The following is a 19,694-nucleotide window of genomic DNA, read 5'->3' on the forward strand; positions in this document are numbered from 1 at the left end:
ATTATCTTGTTTTAAAGTTCTGTGTCATTTTAATTATTTTGTTGGCTTGGGTTTTATTCTGTTTTGTCTTGCTTGCTTTTATAATAGCTGATGGTATGGGTAGCTTTTTCAAAGATAACAAGATATATTATGGTAACCATTTTGGATTTACTGTTATCTTGTTTTGAAGTCCTTTGTTGCATTCATTGTTTTGTTTTTATTGGTTCTAGTCTATTATGCTTTGTTTGATTTTTACTACATCTGAGAATATCTACACTGTTTTGAAGACAACAAGAGATATTATGATAACCATTGTTGATTTCCTATTATCTTGTTTTGAAATTGTGTATCACTTACCCTGTTTTGTTTTGATTGGCATTATTCTGTTTTATTTTGCTTGGGTTTATTCTCTTTAAAAGAAAAAGAAAAAACTATGTTACTATTCTTTCTGTTGTACTTGTGCTTCTTATATCGCAGGACAGGTGGGGGGGCAGGGAATAATTTTAAAGATTTTGAATAAAATAGCCCTTTTCAAAGATTTTTAGAGACACATGTTGATATAAAAATATGAAGGCACATCACACACATCACAAGTCAGAAAGTATATTTACATGACTTTTTACAATAAAATACAAGATTTCAAAGACATCGATGCTCGTGGCAATGGGCTTTCTGGCCAGATTTGCAGCCCTTCTGATGGTATTTTCATTGTTCTCTGCTATTTTGGTGATAATGGTAAGAGGTGCTATTCTTCACCATGCTACCTCCTACTTCTTTTGTCCTCCTTCTATCTTTTCCCCTTTTCCTTCTACTTTGTTTAGATATGTTGTCATTTTCCCAGCACCCTAAGTCAGCTCATTGGTAAGATCATTTCACGGGCATAGGGGCCATCAGAATTGTACTTATGGGAAGAGCTGACTTTCCCAGGGGTGATGTAGAGAGGACTGGGGAGAGACGGAGTCACAGTCTAGGCTCAGTCACCCCCACTGGGAAAGAATGGACTGCAACTGAACTACTCAGTTGGAAGATGTATCTCAAGATGTCTGTGCCAGTACATTAGTTAGCTCTGGCATCCACAATAAAGTATGATAGACTGGGTAGTTTAAACAATGAAAATTAACTTTTTCTTAGTTTCAGGTATTAGAAGTATGAGATCTAGGTATAACATGATCACCTTCCAGTGAAGGCTCTCTCCCTGGCTTATAGATCACTACCTTTTTGCTGAATAGTTATAAAAGGCAGAGAGAAACTTTCTACTTATCTTTTTTATGTGAATAATAATCTCATTATGAAGGATTATCCCACATGACCTCATCTAAACCTAATTATTTGGCAACCACCCCATCTCAAAACACTGTCACATGGGGTTAGGACTTCACTATTAGAACTTTGGGAAAACATAATTCAGTAGATAGAGATCAGTTAGAGAAATTTAAATTGTATGTAACACAAGGTCTAACTCCAACTCAATTAAGGGCATCAGCTGGCTCAGACAACTGAATACAAATCAGGGTTGGCCTCAGAAATAGTTGATCTTGAACTGCATTAGGAATGGCCTGAATTATGTCATCCAAGATTCTAATGTCCATAACTTCATACTAAGATGTCATATCTTTAAGGTAAAATGCCTGAGGTTTTGTGTTTCTTGGTTCACCTCCAGTGAATGTGTCTCAGTTGTAATTATGTCACTGTCCATTCCCAAATCAATCACTATGGTCAGGTTGGCAAGTCTTGTTGATTCGTTTAAGTCAATTAGAGTTCATTCTGAGAGCTAAAGGACCAGCCCATCCAACTTCCGTAACTGCATCACAATTAGGGGTGATAGTCAATTTTGGTTGTCACATTGATTGGTGTGAGAGATGCCTTGGAGATTAGTAAAGAATACTTCGGGGCATCTGGGTGGGTCATGGGAGTGCAACCATGGAGACTATATCTATATGGTCCCTAGAATTTTCCTTTCAGGTTCTTTCCCTGTTCTTTGCTTCTGGGCTGCCTTCCACCGTGGTGTTTCTAGCTTGGACTCCACGTGGACTGAAATCTCTGAAATTGTGAGTCAGAATAACTTTTCCCCTTTTACATTGTCTGTGTTAAGGATTTTGTACTAGTCATGGAGAAATGATTAATACATCTGAGAAAGACAAAAATAGACATGATGAGAAGTGACTATGTCATTCACTTCAATTTCCTCTTTAAGGGCTGGGGGTTTAGCTCAGCAGTATAAGCGCCTACACGGTGAGAGCAAGATCGTAAGTTCGGTTCCCAATACCAAAAACAACAAACACACAAAAAAAATTTCCTCTTTAAAACTGTCCAACTTAAACTACTGACTGTGTATGGTACATGGCAAGTTCTCAGTAAGTATCAATTGTCTAACTGGCTGCTTGCTTATTTATTAATGAGCTACTTGAACATTCTGAGAAGGGATAATGTGGGAAGAGCCCTACAGAAAACATAATGGGAAATGTGGTCAATCCTAAGGTCTTCTCTGAACTCTTTGTTTACAGAAGTGCAAAGCAACAACAGGGCAGAAGTCCCTGGCTCCACAAGCTGCATTGGGGTTTTGTTGAGATGACATTACATCCATACTCACTGTCTTTCCAGGTACGGAAAAAGACATCTTCATTATTCTTATATTGTATATGGATGTTGGTATTGTGTCATGCCAGCCTGTTAGCATTTGAATTTTTACTTTACTTAAAACAGTTACTATGGTCGGGCATGGTGATGCATGACTGTACCAGGCTTCCTAGTATTCAGGAGATTGAGTCAGGAGAATTGCTATGTTCAAGGTCAGCTTGAGCTACAAACTGATAAGGTCAGCCTGAGCTGCATAGGGAAACCCTGTCTCAAAAAGCCAAAAACAATGCAAACATTTACTGTGACATATATCCATAAATCACTCTGTGAATAACTTTGAACTATATGTAGTTTAAAGGTTGTGAGTCCACTATGTTGAGTGACCTGAGGCAGTCACAAAAACTAAACTAAACTACACACAAAAAAACCTGTATGCCTTCAATTATATGAAGTGCTTAGAATAGCTATAGAGAAAGTAAACGGGTGGTTACAAGGGACTGGAGGTGGGGACAAATGGGAAGTTATTATATAATGGGTCCAGGATTTCAGTTTTCCAAGATGAAGAGTTGTGGACATGGTGAGGGGTGCACAATGTATGAATGTATTCAATGAGACTGAATGGTACATTTAAAAATGATTGAGATGGTAATTTATAAGTTATGTGTGTTTTACCACAGTTAAAAAAGAATTGTGAATAATATGGAGATTTCTTTTTTTTAAGCTTGCCTTGATCATTATTTTAATTTCTATTCCTATAGTACACATCTTACACTTGCCAGTCAGCAAACAAGATGATTTTTTTCCCACACAGACACTGAAATTTGTTTGTTTAAGTTAAATTTAGACTTTCTATTAAGGCACCCTAGATTATGTCCTAGAAACGTTGTATACTAGTTTTCTTCTAACAGGGCTTCTTCTCCATTTGTGCCCTCTCTGATAAGGCAACTCTTTTGCTCTTCTTTTTCATTTCCCAGAAGGGACTAACTAGTGGCTATCAGAGTTACCATCACCACTCATTTTCTTTGGAAGGTCACAGTAGTGCAGCCTAGTTTTTGGTGAGATATAGCAAAATCCAAATAATACCATTTATTGGAGCTGTGGCCTGAGTGTCACTTCCTTCCCCAGGTGCTTGAGTCACCTACTCTTCCAGGCCCCTCGTCAGTCACTACAACTTTCCTCTGAGGTTTGAGGTCTCGATGGCACCACTATTGTGCTTGGTAGTACTCAAAGAGGTCAAGAAACTTGTTCAGATTTCACTTCTGTCTTCCTGGCTCCAAAGCTTGGGAATATCTTCCTAGACTACTTTGCTGCCACCCAGTCTTTTTAAGGCATGAAGACATCCCTATCTTTGACCTCCTGGGGCACTCAATGTCTTTTGTGTCAGACTTACAAACCCTACTGGAAGAGTTAGTACGGGAATCCCTTGTGGTGAAAGGTGAGTCATCCCTGGTTCCTAATCACTTCCACCTTCTCCATCTCCATCTGCCAGCTTCCTTGGCTTTCCTGAGTTCTCCAGCTACGTTACCATACCTACCCCAAAGGACACTTTTTTTAAAAATTTATTTTATTTTACATAAATTTACCCATTTATTATAGGCTAGGGATGTCTCAAATACTAGAGCTTCTACTTCAATTCCTTTAGTCTGCTGCTGGCTGACTTAATTGTGACCACAGAAATGGTATTGTAGGTCCAGGCACCACCAGTGACTGTTTCCATGCAAGAACCAAAGTGCCAGATCCCTACAGGCCATTTACCCATCTTGGTTTTGCCACAGAAGGAGCAGGTGTACTTGGGGTGCTAGTTGATTTTAATTTTCTTCAGCATTTACCAGAGTGAGGCACCATAGCAGGTCCCATATTCATCCACAATGCAGATCTTCTTGGTGCATTTGGCCATGTCACTGTGACCTAGTCCTAAGCCTAGAGAGCATGTTCTTTTTTAAAAAATGGTTTTTAAACTAGTACGTGTCTGTGGTACATACTGATTACCTACATCATAAGGAGTTGGTACATATACATGGCACGTTGATCTTGTTGTTGAGCCAAACTAGGTAGACACAAAAGCCTTTCTTTGTTCAGCAGAAATAAGGATAATACTTTTCAAAAGCAAAGGAATATTTACTATGAAAGTAAAAGGAAAACAAATCAAGCTGCAACCAGAAAAAGCATCAAAATGTCCTGATGGAGGGAGGATCCTTTTCATCATTTAACTTCAGTCCTACAAGGGTAGATATGTCTGTGGTTGTACTCCCCATCAGTTTCCCAAGTCCTATCTGGGTGGAGGGAAACAGAATTCTCGTGTCCTCATTCTTTCTGCGTCAAATTATCTCAGGAAGTAACTTTCTGCTTCTCCAGGGGCAAGGTACCATGGGCAAATTTCCATACCTGTAATCTAGTGTCCTCCTTCTCTGCCCACGGGTTGAGGGAAACATAGATTGAGCATTTAGTATGAAAGGAACTGGACAGGAGTTTAACTTTCAAGATTATATACACAAAGAAGGCATTTTAAGGAAGAGGTAAGATTGTGTTCAAGTTCCAGCTCTGCCTAACTGTGAGACCTGAGACTGGACAAATTGCTCAGCCCTTCCCTACAAATCCCACTTCTCTCCTATGCAGGGGAGCAGGAAGACTGAGGTCACTACACACAGAAACTCTACAACCTCTAAAATGTTTGCAGTTATTAATGCCTCTTTGAGCTAGGAGGAAATACTCCCAGACTGATCTTTGAGCCTAGATCTGCTGTGGTCAAGGTACATTTCTGTTTCCCTGGCTCTGCAACCCTCACCAGAGCACCTATTCTCATGTTGTCTTGCACCATTCCAAACTGTGCATTTGTGGAAGCTCTTATTTAATATTCCTAAGTAAACAATCGTCAGTTGAATGCATGAATGCCCATGTTAGTAAAAGGAAAGGAAAAAATTAATATTTGAGACACAAGCAAAAGTACTATACTGGAGGTGAATAGATGAGTTCATTTATCAGTTAGTTATATTTACCGAGTGTTCACAGGTCCCTTGCTCTATTTATTCACAGAGATTATGACATTTTGGGTGCCTGGAGGGAATGGGAAGGCAAGGTAGGTGGATGAATGGAGAAGGTGGTCTAAAAAATCTGAATTATAATGTTTAGTATTTTATTACTTACAGGTAATTACAGTCTTCAAACTGGGCTACAATATTGTTATATTAGGTAAAATGACAGTATAATATGATCTTTAATAATCGTACTTTATTAAAGTTATTGTTATGTGAAAATATTTCCATTATCTTTTTGCGATTTTATCAGTTGTGTTGAGGATCAGTACAAACATTTCACTTTTATGCAACTGTTACAGACACTGAAAATTTAAAAAGCCATGTATAATTTTTTTCAGTTATTTCGGTGACTTTCCAGTTTCAAATCTGCAGACAAATTTTCCTTAAAAGAACTATTAAGTATCAGTATCTTTAAATGATGCTAAAGTGTAACTGAAGCCCTATGACTCACAATTTCATTCAAATACACTACATACTCATATTTTTTTAATCTTTCACAAAACACTAATAAAATTATGAAAACTGGACTACTAGGGCCAAATATGTTAGAGTGCTCATGATTTTGACAAGGGGAGGATCAGAAATAAGATGTTCTTTAGGAAACAGCTCTACTAAAATAAACATGGCAATACAAGTCATTTAAAATAAATATTAAATGCATGCTTGTGATTCCAAGTTGCCATTTAGTATGCTTTGTATTGTAGGATATAAAACTAAACACCCACCTATGGAATTTTAAACTGCACCCAACACCTTCAAAGCCTCCCATAATTCAATATCCCAGTGTTTTCTGGTTGTATCAAAAAATAACCAGCAAATGATTTTACTTCTTAAAAAAAATCATTTACACTTTAAAAATGTCTTGAAGTGGGATTCCTTCCTTTAAAAAAATATGTTTCTAGAGCTACTAAAAAGCCTACATTTACAAAATAGTTAATAAAAATATTCTTCCAGATTTTACAAAAAAGGAGACAGAGGTCATTGATAAGACATGGTGTGCGATTAATCAGGCTTGGCTTCTTTTTCTTCTGCTCCACTCAGAAGCTACTTTCTCTCTCTCTTCATTTTTAGCTTCTCTGTTTTCTGCAGGTAAATCTTTAATTTCTTGCTTAGCCACTTCCAGCCTGTATCCCCTTTGCCCCGCTTTTCCCTTTTGTTTGCACTTTTTGTTCAAAGATTGATCCTCGCTGCCTTTTTTTTTTTTTCTTTTTTTTTTTTTTTCCCCACTTTTGCAGGAGGAGGTTTAGCTGACAGCCTCACCGGTCTCCTCTTGGACTCCTTCGTCCCTTAGGCCCATGGCGCTGACTTTCCTCTCGGTGGCCCGGGGATCCCTGTGGCTGCTCCCACGTGGTGCACGGGGCCTGGTGGAACTGAGCTCCTTGGCCTGGGGAGCTGCTGGCCACGGCGGCAGGGGCAGTGGAAGAACCGGCTCTATCCTCTCTATACTCAAGTCCTTCTAGGATCTCAAAAGCTAGTGGTTTTAAATTTTAAGTTAGTGGAGTGTTCAACTGAAGGATTTTTACTGGATTGTTGCTATGGGCAGTAAGTAGTTTAAATACAGAAGACGCTGTACTTTTAGATTGGTGGACAAGATTTCAGAGAGCAGGATTTTCAATCTTAAAGACAGTTTGCATGCCTTGGCAAAGTCTTTCATTTGATTTACCAGAGGAGCCCGCAGCATGGGTAGGAATCCCAAAGGTCAGAAGCATGTGCTGCTAGTTGGGGTAACACCACCATTGCTGGAAAGACTTGGTGTAGTCCCACAGACCGACTGTGGAGAAGGGTGGAGAGGGAGGACCCCAGCACCAAGAATCCCTCAGAAATGACCATCCGCAGGTTGAGACAGGCAAGCTAACAGACAGGTTAAAGCAGGCCGGATTATGATGGCAGCTCCCAAGCCTAAATCCTTGAAATCTGTGTTAAAGTGGGCGTGAGATGAATCTGAGGACCTTACTCCTGTTGTAGTCAGTCTTGAGATGGATTCTGGTTGATGTACAGAAGAGCACTGAAGAGGGAACCTACTGAGGGGGTTCCAAGCATATTTGAATCCCAATCTTTTACAAGCTGAGTGATGTTGGTAAGTTATTTAATCTTTGAATTTCTATTTTAAAGTCAGGATGACAACAATAGTATTTGCCTCATTATGATATGAGGATTACTTAGCTTGATATATATCCTATGCTTCACGTTATACACAGCACCTGCAGGATGCCCTGTACCAGGCAGGAATGATTACTATTACTGAGCATGTAGGACTTGCACTGCCATGTTTGGTCAGTGAGCTTAAGGACATGTTCTATGGTTTTATCATTGAGTACTCCTTAAATTTCTTAGTTGGTCATCATCATTGTTAAAGAAATAATGCATGGCTTCTGCTTCCAGTACTAATATTTGATGACAGGCAACCTCTCTGAGGATTTGGAACCATCTCTTTCCAAGTTTTGTCCACAGCAAAGAGATAGTTCAGCTGTTAAACTGTCACGAGTCATCCCTGTGCCCACTGTATGTAATTATTCTACTCTGAGATTCTCAGATCCCAGTAAAGGAGACAACAAAGAAAAGAAAGGAAATAGCAAAGCAGAAATAGAGAACTGTTAGCTTGGAGGGCTAATCGTGTTTCAGATGGTCCCCCACGCCAAATACCCCACAGTAACATATGACTAATAATGGCTGTCTCAAGAAGGGTATGGAAAGAGAAGCAGCGAGAGAACCACCCAAGAGGGACAGGTGTAAAGGATCCAAGGCGGCTCAATTGAAGCTTTTTTTCTAATTACAATTTGTCAGCTGTTCTCCTTTATTTCGGATGGGCCGAGAGGCCCTAGTGCGTAGCTGGGGGTCTCTTCTCCAGATACTTAGGTCTCTGGCTGAGAATCTCCTTTGTAGAAGCAACTATTATCTCTTGTGGATATTTTCATCAGATAACTCTGTTTAGATTATGATAGAATTCTTTTTATCCTAATTATTTTCTCCTGTGTAGCTTTCTTTCTTAATATGTGATGCTGTTGCCATCTTTCGTTTCCATCTACATCTTTGTTACGAGTATAATTTAAAGCACCCTATGTTTCTTTATTTTCTCTCCAATTGTCTTTTCAACTATTTCCTGACCTTTTGCTCTACTGTCCTTTTTTATTTATTTCCTTTCCTGCTTTATTGCTATCCATGTTGTTCTAACACTGCATATGAATTTCTAGTCATATTCAAGACCCTATCTTTCATCTCAAGGTAACTCCATGCCTTCATAAATAGGAAAAGCCAGAGGGTCAACCCTGGCATGGAAACCAGAGTTCTGATTCTGGCTTTTCCTTTATTTTATGATTCTGTTATTCCCTTAGTGTTTTCAATTCTTGGTCTCAGAAGTGAAGAGAGAAGGAATTCGGGTGTTGCTCAGTAATGCGCTCCATGAATCACCTTTTGACTGAAGGCTTAGAAGACATAGCTTCACCATTTAAGGTGCACAATGGTCTGGGTTGAAATAGTGCCGCTGTTATTATAGCAGACGGTACTATGCTCTCACAGGCCTAGGGGTTCTGGCTGAAGCCGCTTGCTCTGCTCTGATCTATTGCCACAGACCTGGGGACAGTCATTGTAATGCTGGGTGGGATTCCCTTGGATAATAGACTTTGGGAGACAAATCCTTTAAAGTCACAGAACCTATCTAGCTACTGGATCCCTGACATCTTGAATCCAGGGAAGGGGAAACACTACTGGTAAGGCAGCTGAATCCATTCCATGGCCAAATAATAAAGTTACATTTTCAAAGGAAACATTCCTATGTTTGGCCATGATGATTGTTTGGTTAGCAAACTTGCCTTCTGTGAGTGATACTTGTATTTAGTTGTCAGTAGCCACAGCTCATCCCCTTCCTATCAAACAACTTCAACAGAAAAGGTTTTAAAGTTGTCAGAATCCTGGGTTATTTCTTTTTAAATTTCCAGCCTAGATCTAGCCTCATCACCCTCACCATCATGTCAGTGATAACAATAGCTTATACTTCTCTATGTGCTAGACTTTATTCTAAAGGTTTTAGATATAATGAATCAAAAATTATAGTATCTTTAAGCAATGTTCCCCATTGGCATCCCTATAGGAACACAAAATATGATGGTACATCATTAAATAAGAAATCTAAATGTCTTCCACTCTGGTCCCCAACTTCCCCGAGAGAAGAGAACATGAAAGCTGCCAAGCTATTAGTTAGATCTCCTGGCCTCTGGCCCAGAAAACATCCCGAGCCCTTCAAGTATCTTAACAAGAACAAGCTGGCCATTCATAGACAGAATCAAATAAGATAACTTAAGAACCCAAAATTAATTTTGCTTAATATATGGGTAATACGCTATTACAAGGTTCCAAAATAATTTTTTGTTTTCCTCATTTTTTTATCTTTACAAATAAAGTCTTTGAATTTCTTTTTAGACACGTGTATTGTCTTTCTTTCCATTTCCCAGACTGTTGTTTTTGAGATAGGGTCTCATTGTGTTTCCAAGGCCAGTTCAGTGACCTTCAAGTGATTCTCCCGCTCAGCATTCCGAGTATTTGGGCCCACAGGTGCACATCACCATGTCTAACTCCTCAGCCTTTAAAACCATTACTGACACAGCCAAGTGAATGTTTCTTCAAACTGTTACAGCAGTGTATAGATTGTAAACAACACAGCCATTTAAACTCTTCTCCCACCAACTCTCTTGTCAGGACAGCTAATAAACATGGCACAGTTGACCTATGTAACGTCTCGGGCTGCACTTCTGTGTGGTTTGTGGTGAGTGATGTAATAAGCAGATGGAGTGTAGGTACCAAGAAGCAAAGGGGCCCCTGGGAAGAACAGAGATTGGGTAACTTCTTGGGTTGCTGGCTCCATGGTTCTTTGTTTTCATGGAAATCCATCTGAATTCTGATTCTGGGACCAACCAGGAACACCATGTGGAAATTCCCTGTCCAGTTTTGATTCAGAATATTTCTTCCCAAGAATCTCTGTGTCCTACCCATACAGGATTTGAAACTAACTCTAGCAACGTGAGTAGAGAAGACTGGTTTTCTTAGAACATGGACTATTCTAAGTCCTGGGTTATTTCTTTTTAAAGTGGCAATTTCACTAGCATTTTAATGAATCAGGGTGTGGATTATATAGAATATCTTAAAATTCATATTTCTGTTCAAACAGTGACAAATTTATAAACAACATGGATATGGAAAATGAGTCAAAATCAATTAAAATGAATCTAACCCAATAACACAACTAGTATTGTTTAAAATATTGTTCAGAGTTTGTTTATTTGGTTTCAGTTATTTTTAATTTTACAAAGAAATTATTATAACTGTATTTTTTGGGAAAATTACTGGAGAGATTATTTTTAATTGAGTTTTGGGCAAAGAGAATGTTTTCTCTAATTGTCTGAACTTTTCTCCATTAGCACCTAGAAAAATGGGATTTGTGAGAACTTTTTTAATGCTATTTAGCCCTGTGAGTCCCTGCTTCCTTATAAATCATGGTAGGTTTCAAAGGAGATATTGCATGTGGAATATTTTTGGACAGTGCTAGGTACGAAGATACAGAGTAAAAGTTAGTTTCCTTTTCTCTGTGTGTGCATGTGCATGGAATGAGGAAGAATGAATAAGCATGAATTGGAAGACTGTTCCAGAAACAAGAGTTCCATAATTATACTAAGTAAAATCCAAAAGTCAGAAAGTAACAGGTCAGAAATGGAAAAAAAAAGTTTAGAAAAAGAGTATCGGCAACTCCCACATATGTATTTGGAGTCCTCTGCCAGGTAACCAACTGAAGGTATTCAATCCTACAATCTGTTTGAGGAGACAAGATTTATTCATTTGTTAAACAGGTAAGTAAAATGTGAAAGAATTGTTACTGTCGTGCTCTGCATTTATTGTATTTCTGGAGACCTGACAGAAGTTCAGAGCTGCTGTGGGTAGGAGAAAATGGCGGATGAGAACTTCACTAACTGAAAGGTCAGCCATCACAAAGAGAGACTGTTGGCTTTCCTGAAACAGGAGTGGTGAGAAATTGTCTCAACATTCTTGATGACAACAGAAAATCCCCAAACAAAGCTAAACGGGGCCCTGCAGCATAGATGTGCGTGTGCCAAAGGGAAGGGCGTGGGTGAACAAGCTGGAGTTGTCCAGTGCATGTCCCTGCTTTCCTCACCGGCCTAAGTGACACCAATACTCCTTTGTGGAGTCACTTATCCAGATCCTCCTTAAACTCTATTTCTTTCTTTCCTCAGTAGATCCCTAGAGAGATAGCCTTTCAACCCCCCATCTCTGCTGAATGCCTGTTGGATCCCAGCAGTGAGCCCATTGGATGGCTGGATTTACTTAGAGCAGACTATTATCAAGGCCTGTTAGTGCTGCTGAAAAGAATTCTTGTCAAATCTTCCAGGTTATAAGAGACATGACAGCTCTTTGCAGTGTTATCCATGAAAAAGCACAGCAACCATCCAACACAGCATTAATATTCCCCCCCCCCCACTCTGCCCTCCAACTTGCTGCCATAGATCAGCTAATCTGATAATTACGGCAACAAACACAGTTTAGACAAACAAGACCTGACCCTGAGGGTTTGGAATGAAAACATTTACTCTCTCCCTCCCTAGAGAGATGGTGCCTGCAGCCTACACACAGAGAGACACTGGGAAAATACCCTTGTGCTGGAGCAACAGGGTGAAAACATCTGTGTTCCTGCACTGTGTGTAGGAAGATAAAGTTAATGGGGGGACGAAGCAGAGTGGGGGAGGCCAGGGGCGCTAGGAATGGTGCAGTCCAAGGCATGCCTGTTTGGAGCAGATGGAAAATGAACCCATCTCTGGCCATGTAAGCGAATTATAATTGATTTTGCAACAGAAACTGAGTGAAAGAAGAGGTGCGGCGAGGACTGACACAAGATTAGAGCAAAAAGCCTGGAGGAGTGACTAAAGGAAGAGAACCAGTTTAAGAAACCAATGTAGCATTTATTCCTGAGAGATGGAGGAAGGGATATTCCTTGTGGTCCATGATTCTAAGAAAATTTAGAGATCCAGGGGGAGATCCAAGTTTGAATAGCACAGGTTAGCAGGTCAACCTTTTCCCTATCCCCAGTTCTGTTTCTCTCTCCTTCCCTATCAAGCTGTTTTCTCTCTGCATTGTAAAAACGTGACTGGAGTGGTGTTGCCCTGCCTCCTGCACTGTTCCCATCCAGTTCTACCCTCAAGTTTTGCCTCACTTATCTATATGACATTTCCTTTTTACACATGGCTGGTGTTTGCCAGCTGGTAAATGCTGCTTGTCCCTTAGAGAACTCTCCAGATTTCCCCTAGGCATCTACCCTTGGGGAACTGCAGATCACTTGTATGGATGGTACTGAGCTAAGAGAAATAACCACTGTGATTGATGATAGGATCAAGGTTTAAAATGGATTTCATAAGCTAAAAGATGGTCTCAGATCAATATAAGAGGATGCAGCAGGAATTAAGGTAAAACAGTACATTTAGGTCTACCAGTCAATTGCATGAGTATAGTATGGGAAAACCTACAAAAACAGTTGATGTAAAACCAAAACAAATCGGTTAGTTTGGGGTTGACAGTTGATGCAGTAGGAGATGGTAATGGATCTATGCTTAAATAGTGAATACAGTCACCATGCACATTAATAAAAACATTGTGACTGGGTTAATGTCCTATGTTATGAACAAACCAAGGTTTGTGTTTTAATTTCATGTTTACATTAATACAGGGCCCACCTTGTCAAAAGGCAGCTTCGGTATCCTGCTCAGCTGGTTTCACTTGCCCCTGTATTTCTTAGCTGGTGAGCTGGGGAGTCCCTCGGTAACAGAGAAAGACACCTCTTTCCAAACAGGCGCTCCTCTCACTATTTCTCATTCACACTGTGCCCATTTGTTTATCCATTTATGTATTCAGTTACTGAATACCTGCTATGTGCTAGGCATTGTTCCAGAACCTGGGGATTCAATAGTGAACAAGATGGGGTTCTTACCTTCATTAAGCTTATCTTCCCATGGTGGTAGGCAGACCCTAAACAAAAACTTTTAAAATGTTAGATAATAATAATAAAAAAGAAAATCCTACCACAGTACCAGGTACTGGAAAATTCTCCTACCTTCTGCCTACACTTCTCAGAATATTACTTCCTGCTTCCTAACCCAGCTCAAGTTTCACTTTCCCTTTGAAGGCAGAGGGTTCCTCTGAGGAGTCCCGTCCCCCCCCCCCCCCCCCCCCCCCCCGCCACTGTTGCCCAGGGGCTTATAGCACATAATTGAGCACTCTACAGCTCTCTAATTGCTTCCCTAATGCTAATTTTGCCTACCCGACAGACTGTGGGAGATTATTAGCTCTTTGAGGCCATAGGATATGCCTTCAATTAAAATATACATATCCAGTCAGTCTCTAGCTAGAATGCTCTTTAAAGGGAAATGAAAAGCACAATTCAAACACATTGAGGCTTCTTAAACCAATTCTCAGAAAACAAGAGAATACCTTTTCAGTGCTTCCCAAATCCTCTAGAATAAGAATATAAAGGTAGAACGATAGTTTGTTTATTTGCTGAAATTACATCCTCCAAATAGTCCTAGACTCTGTAAGGAGACCTTTAAAACAACAAACATGCCTTAAACTAAGTAGTAGCAAGATCAGAGGGAGCAGCAGGAGGGAAATACCCAAGTCTTAGAGGGAGGAAAGATAAGGACAAACAATGCAAATTCAGAAAGAAACAGCCCACCCTGTAGCCAAAACAGCATTCTTTTGCATCCCTCACACTGTAGAGTAAAAGCAGGCCAAGAAAAAACAAAAACAATAGAAGTGGCCATTAATAGAGAATTGGTTAAAGCAATAATGGCTTCCCCTGGATACATGGACTGGTATGGAGAAAAAGTAACTAAAGCTGTGGACACTAACAGAAAAAGATTGGCCATCACATATTTTAAGAAACAAATCTCAAAACAATACAGCTAATATGATCCTTTTCATTTAAATAAATTTTACTTAGATACTTATGTATGTATAAAAATGTGAGTAAAGGATATGTACCATTGTTAATGATAAGTATTTTGGGGAAGGAATGAAGTTCTAGGGAAGGGGAGGAGGATGCAGGGAATGTAATGACTTGTTTTTACTTTATTCGTTTTTGAAATGTTTGATACCTTTAATTTAGAATGGCCATTTGTTGTTTCAATAAAATAATAAACAATGAATAGAAGTAACAGGAATTCATTAATTAATTTTCTCTTTCAGAGAAAACACACATGTCGATGTAGGGAGCAAGATCATTATTAAGATTTGATTTGCTGCTTAGAGAATTGTGGATACCGAAGGTGGCTCCTGGATTTGCATAGATACCCTTATGCCATACAGAAAGAGAAAACCTTTAGCGTTCATCAGTGGACTGAATCCCCTAAGGGACACTCTTAGGTAAAACAACAGCATATCTAAATTAAAGACTTGGTAGGGCACTCAAGGAGAGGCGAGGAGGCAGCTGGAAACATGATTCATGAGTTTGCTTCAAGGGTGCACTTAAATTCCTTGATTTTTTTTTTTTCTGTATAAATGAAAAATATGGAAAAATATGTTTAACAGTTTTGTATCAGCTGCAATTTTAGACATAGGGAAAATAATATTTAAGAGTTCAAGAGCATGGCTTTGGAAAATTAGAGACATTTTGGATTCTATGTTTGCTATATGTTAGCTGTATGATTTCCCTCCTTTCTCTTCTGGGGACGCCTCCTCTTCCGTCTCCAGTGCTGGTGCTTCCCAGGCTACTGTTTCAGGGTTTTTTCTCTCTTCTCTGGTCTGTGTTATCTTCTTATGGCTCTGTCACCACTGCATGATCATGACATTCAAGACTGAGGGACAGGCCAAATCTCTGAGCCACATGTCTTCCAGAATATTTTAATGGCTTCCCATTGCCCATGCACTAAACTCATCCACATGATCCACAGAGCCCTTCCACTTGGTTCTAGTGTATCTTTCCAGTGCTGTTCATTCTTTTCCCTGTTTCCTCTCTGTGTTATACCAAACCGCTATTCAGTTCTGTAGCTAACATGTTACCTGTTCTCTTAACTCTGGGCTTTTGAAAGCCTTGACACCCCTTTCTCTTTCTTTTCTCTTATATCCTGAGTTCTCAGTTTGGCCCCTTTTCTGAGAAAACTCTGTTTATCCTTTCTCAGCTAATATGTTAGCACATAATTTAATTTCCCGAGACTGTGTCCCCCAACAACATTCAATGGCTGGTTTATCCATTTAGATTGCTCACTGTACTGCAAGCCCCATCGAGACTGGAACAGTACTGTCTTGTCACTGTATATTTAGAGAACAACCCTAGGGAGGCACAAAGATTCACGATAAATGTTTGTTGCATGAAGTACTGTTATGTCTAATCTGAGCAAGGTCACAGAATGGTTAAGCATTGGACTCAATTCAAACTTTAGTTCTACTGGTGGTAACTGTGCATAGGTTGACAAGTACGTTAACCTCCCTGTTTCCTCATCCATTAATCTATTTGAAATATAACAGCATCTGACACATGATAAAAATTTGATATTCATAATTATTATAATTTTTATAATAGTAAAATAATCACTAATTAGTTTTAAAAGTTTAGATATTTGAGTATAGATTTTCTTAAATCATAACATATTTGTACTTGGTAGATCCAGTCGTCTAGTAGGTTTCCCTTCAGAAAAGTATTTCAATACTTAGGTAGAAAATTACTTGGCACCTTAAGAGATCAAGCAATTGTGTTTAACATTAACAATCTTTTAGATTTTCAGGTTTTACAACATGGTAGCTAGAACTTAATATTTATATGATTGTTGCTTTTGTTTTAGATGGTAGTTCTCAAACATTACTGTGCTTGGGCATCCTGTGGTACTTTATTAAAGTACTGATTAACAACTTCTGTCCCAGGGGTGATTCTGAAATATGTCTTGAATCTGTAGACTTTTATTATAACACTTTCTTGGTGATTCCAATGCATACTGGAGTATAACAACTCAGGAGCTAATTTTTAAAAACCAATTGGTTAAAATTAGTAACTATGACAGAACCATGTGGCAGCACTGAGCTCAGCCGGACTTCATGGGCAGTGACTGTCTAGAGCAGAGTCTGAGAAGCTGATAACCAGCAGTCTAGGTTCTAGAAGTTATTCCTATGCACAATTACATGGCTGGAGTGGCCTTTGGGAACTGCTGTTACCTTCATGGGTCCTGCAGATAACTGGTTACACCAGCACTGGAATAGCTGCTGGGAACCAGCTCTGGGCTTAACAGGTCAGGGGGAGGGAGCTCTTTTCATAAGATAAGGCTGGAAGTGCCATTAGGAGTCTTGCTGGAGGCAACTCATAGGAGCAGTGCTTCTAGAAGGACCCAGGTCACCCCCGAATTACCAAGAGTGTTTGTTAAAATGCAGATTTCTTGGCTTTCCTTCAGATGCTCTGAATCAAGATCTGTGTTTAAAACAGTTTTTACTGATTTTTCTGAGGTTTGTTAGTGTTTAGAAGATCTTAATACCAGTGTGTGCCAGCCTCACTGTCTGGGGCTGACAGATGTTGCACCCTCTGTCCTGGAAATGTGGCAAAATTGGAGGGCTAGACTCTCTGTGTGGAACCTTGGATTGACTTGTCAGATATTAAATGGTCACACTTCAGCCATTCTGAAAGGTGTAATCCAGAAAATAACTTTCATAAATCAAAGTTATCATTTTGTTTGAATTATTTGGTGATACAGGCACTTTTCAGGGGACAATTAGAATGAGTGCTTGTTTCTCAGGAACTGTCTACTTAACGATGATTTTCTTTTGCAAGGACTCTGAACTGTGACAGGCAAGCCTTGGTCTGGACTCTTCTTGTTGGTCCTTTGAGGGTGACAGGATCCTCCTGGCACACTTGTTTAGATGAGTGAAGCGTCTTGTAGGTGACATCTATCCTCTTCATCTGTCAAAAAAGATAGATAAGCAGCAATTTGGCTGCTCAGGGGATGTCACAGCCTCGGTTTTCTCTTCAAACTGTTAGATGCTATAACTTGAAGAAATGAAAGGAGGTGGAGAGGGATAGTTTCTAACAAGCTGTCTGCTCTCAATGTGGGGCCCCCGCCATGGGCTGGACTCCTTTACTCCCAGCCTGCCTCAGCCCTGACTTTGTTCAATTGCTATTAGTGTAAAATTCTCCAGCTTCTCTGAGAAAAAAGAGGTGGCTTGGGGCTGAAAGGCACAGATTCATAAGTAATTTTTCTCATATACTTCCAGTGCTTAATACATTTCACGGAAGATGAATCACTACAGCAGACTTTGAAAACTGAGTCTTAGACAGGACATAGATCCATTACACTGACCCTTAACCAGTAGACCTTTCTCACTCGTCTAAGTAGGGAAAACTCAGCCAGGCAAAACTGTAGGTGGTTCCTATGCCCAGTGATTTTTTGGGTTGGACTGAGGGATAATTTACAAAGTAACTAAATGCAGAGATCCTCCAGAAGTGGAATCCACTCACATGGGGAAACTGAGAGGTAGGCAAAATCAGTACCAAGTTTAATTTTGCATAAAAGGGCATTTAGAACCCAGAGCAACAAGATTCCAGTAACCCTAGCTTAAGAGGCAACAGGTTTAATAAATAACAAAATGATGGGTGCCCTGGAAGTTTTTGAGTATATGTTTTAGACTAAATTTTTGTTAGCCTGCCATACTACTCACTATAAAATTATGCATTCAAGATCATAATGTTAGAATAATAGTTTATATAATCTATTATCCAGGATTACAGGTGGTATATGAGCCAACAGCCCTGGAATGTTTTGAATAGTGATACTAGTAGTACATGAACATGTTCTTGTTGTAAACTATTTAGAAATTTACACTGCAAAATGTCCCTTTCCCTCCCATTCCTATCCCCAGAGGTAAGCACTATCAACAGTTCGGTGAGTACCCTTCAGTGACTTTCTAAACATTTACATACTTATGGGTGTATATATACATACTTTTCTGTAAATGAGATCATACATCATACATCACATATTGTCATATAACTATGTTTTCTTTTGCTTTGCAGAGTAGTACAGTCATACTTTGGTTGTTGAATGGTTCCAAGCTCAAACTTTCTAAAACTTTCCACAATTTGAACAGCAAAGTTTGAAAAAAAAAATCTGCTTGCTGTTTATGGCTTTGTTCCATAATCAAAACAAAAATTTATCTTGAAAAAACCTGTATTTGTCAAGAGTGAGTCATGTGTCACATCTTGGTGCAGACACACAGGGGTAGTAAGTGAGGTACATAGAACTTCAACTAGCCTCCTTAGAGAGAAACTACACTGAGGCATATAATAGTCAAGATTCCAGGCAACATAATAGTGTTTATGTTAATGGGTTAAAAAATTCATCATTATGCCTTTTTTGTGCTTTGTTTGCATAAAATATCATAATTACAGTTCCAAAGAAACTTAGTGCCTACCAACAGTAAAGCTAAGAGAAAAACTTTGAGAACCACAATAGAGTTAAATAAAGAAATCATCGCAAAATTTGTTAGAGTCCTAGAAAAATGAACTGTTAAGTGTAATTTTTGAGCCTCAGAACCAATTATTTAGTTTCCCATTATGTTTTTATGGGAAAAATATGTTCAACTATTCAGTGTTCAAACATGAATTTGGAATGAGTTGAGTTTGACAACAGAGGTATCATTGTGTATGTCTCGGAGATTTTCCATGGCAGTGCATAGAGGTCTGCCCCATTCATTTTAACATTAGTGTATCAGTACATTATGTGGTCAGATGTACCCTACTTGTGCCCTACTCATTAACTGGTAGACATTAAAAGTTGTTTCCAATATATTTGCCATTACAAATGATGTAATGAACCTTCAGGCACATACAACTTTGTAAATATATTTTGGTAGGATAAGTTCCTAGAGGTAGAACTGCAAGGTCAGTGGCGAAGCTCAAGGCAATTTTTAGTTTATTTAGCCATTTTTACATTTGTTTATTACATAATGGGTCTATCTCTGCTCATCTGTTGATTCATCTCTATCAGTGATTCTCAACCCTGGTAATACATTAGATTCACTGGAGGGAACTTTCCGACTTCACATAAGCCCGAGCTATATAGTCACCCACTGAAT

The 19,694-nt window shown here is 39.2% G+C and overlaps 1 protein-coding gene and 1 long non-coding RNA gene across 2 annotated transcripts in view; both read right to left on the reverse strand.

The window, feature by feature from the left end:
* Nucleotides 1-13,700, reverse strand: part of LOC134475250 (uncharacterized) — a 34,048-nt gene extending 20,348 nt beyond the window's left edge. Inside the window, exon 1 of the long non-coding RNA XR_010046298.1 lies at nucleotides 13,576-13,700. This is a non-coding gene — a long non-coding RNA (uncharacterized LOC134475250). The remainder of the gene's footprint in view (nucleotides 1-13,575) is intronic.
* Nucleotides 3,755-4,453, reverse strand: LOC100724530 (large ribosomal subunit protein eL43-like). The gene is given in 1 exon segment (XM_063235102.1): nucleotides 3,755-4,453. A coding segment is annotated over 1 exon segment (273 nt). The 3' UTR covers nucleotides 3,755-4,180.
* Nucleotides 13,701-19,694: the final 5,994 nt, after the last annotated feature.

The sequence above is a fragment of the Cavia porcellus genome, unplaced genomic scaffold (assembly GCF_034190915.1).
Source record: "Cavia porcellus strain 051 isolate PalLab524CR breed Dunkin Hartley unplaced genomic scaffold, mCavPor4.1 scaffold_2, whole genome shotgun sequence".
NCBI lineage: Eukaryota > Metazoa > Chordata > Mammalia > Rodentia > Caviidae > Cavia > Cavia porcellus.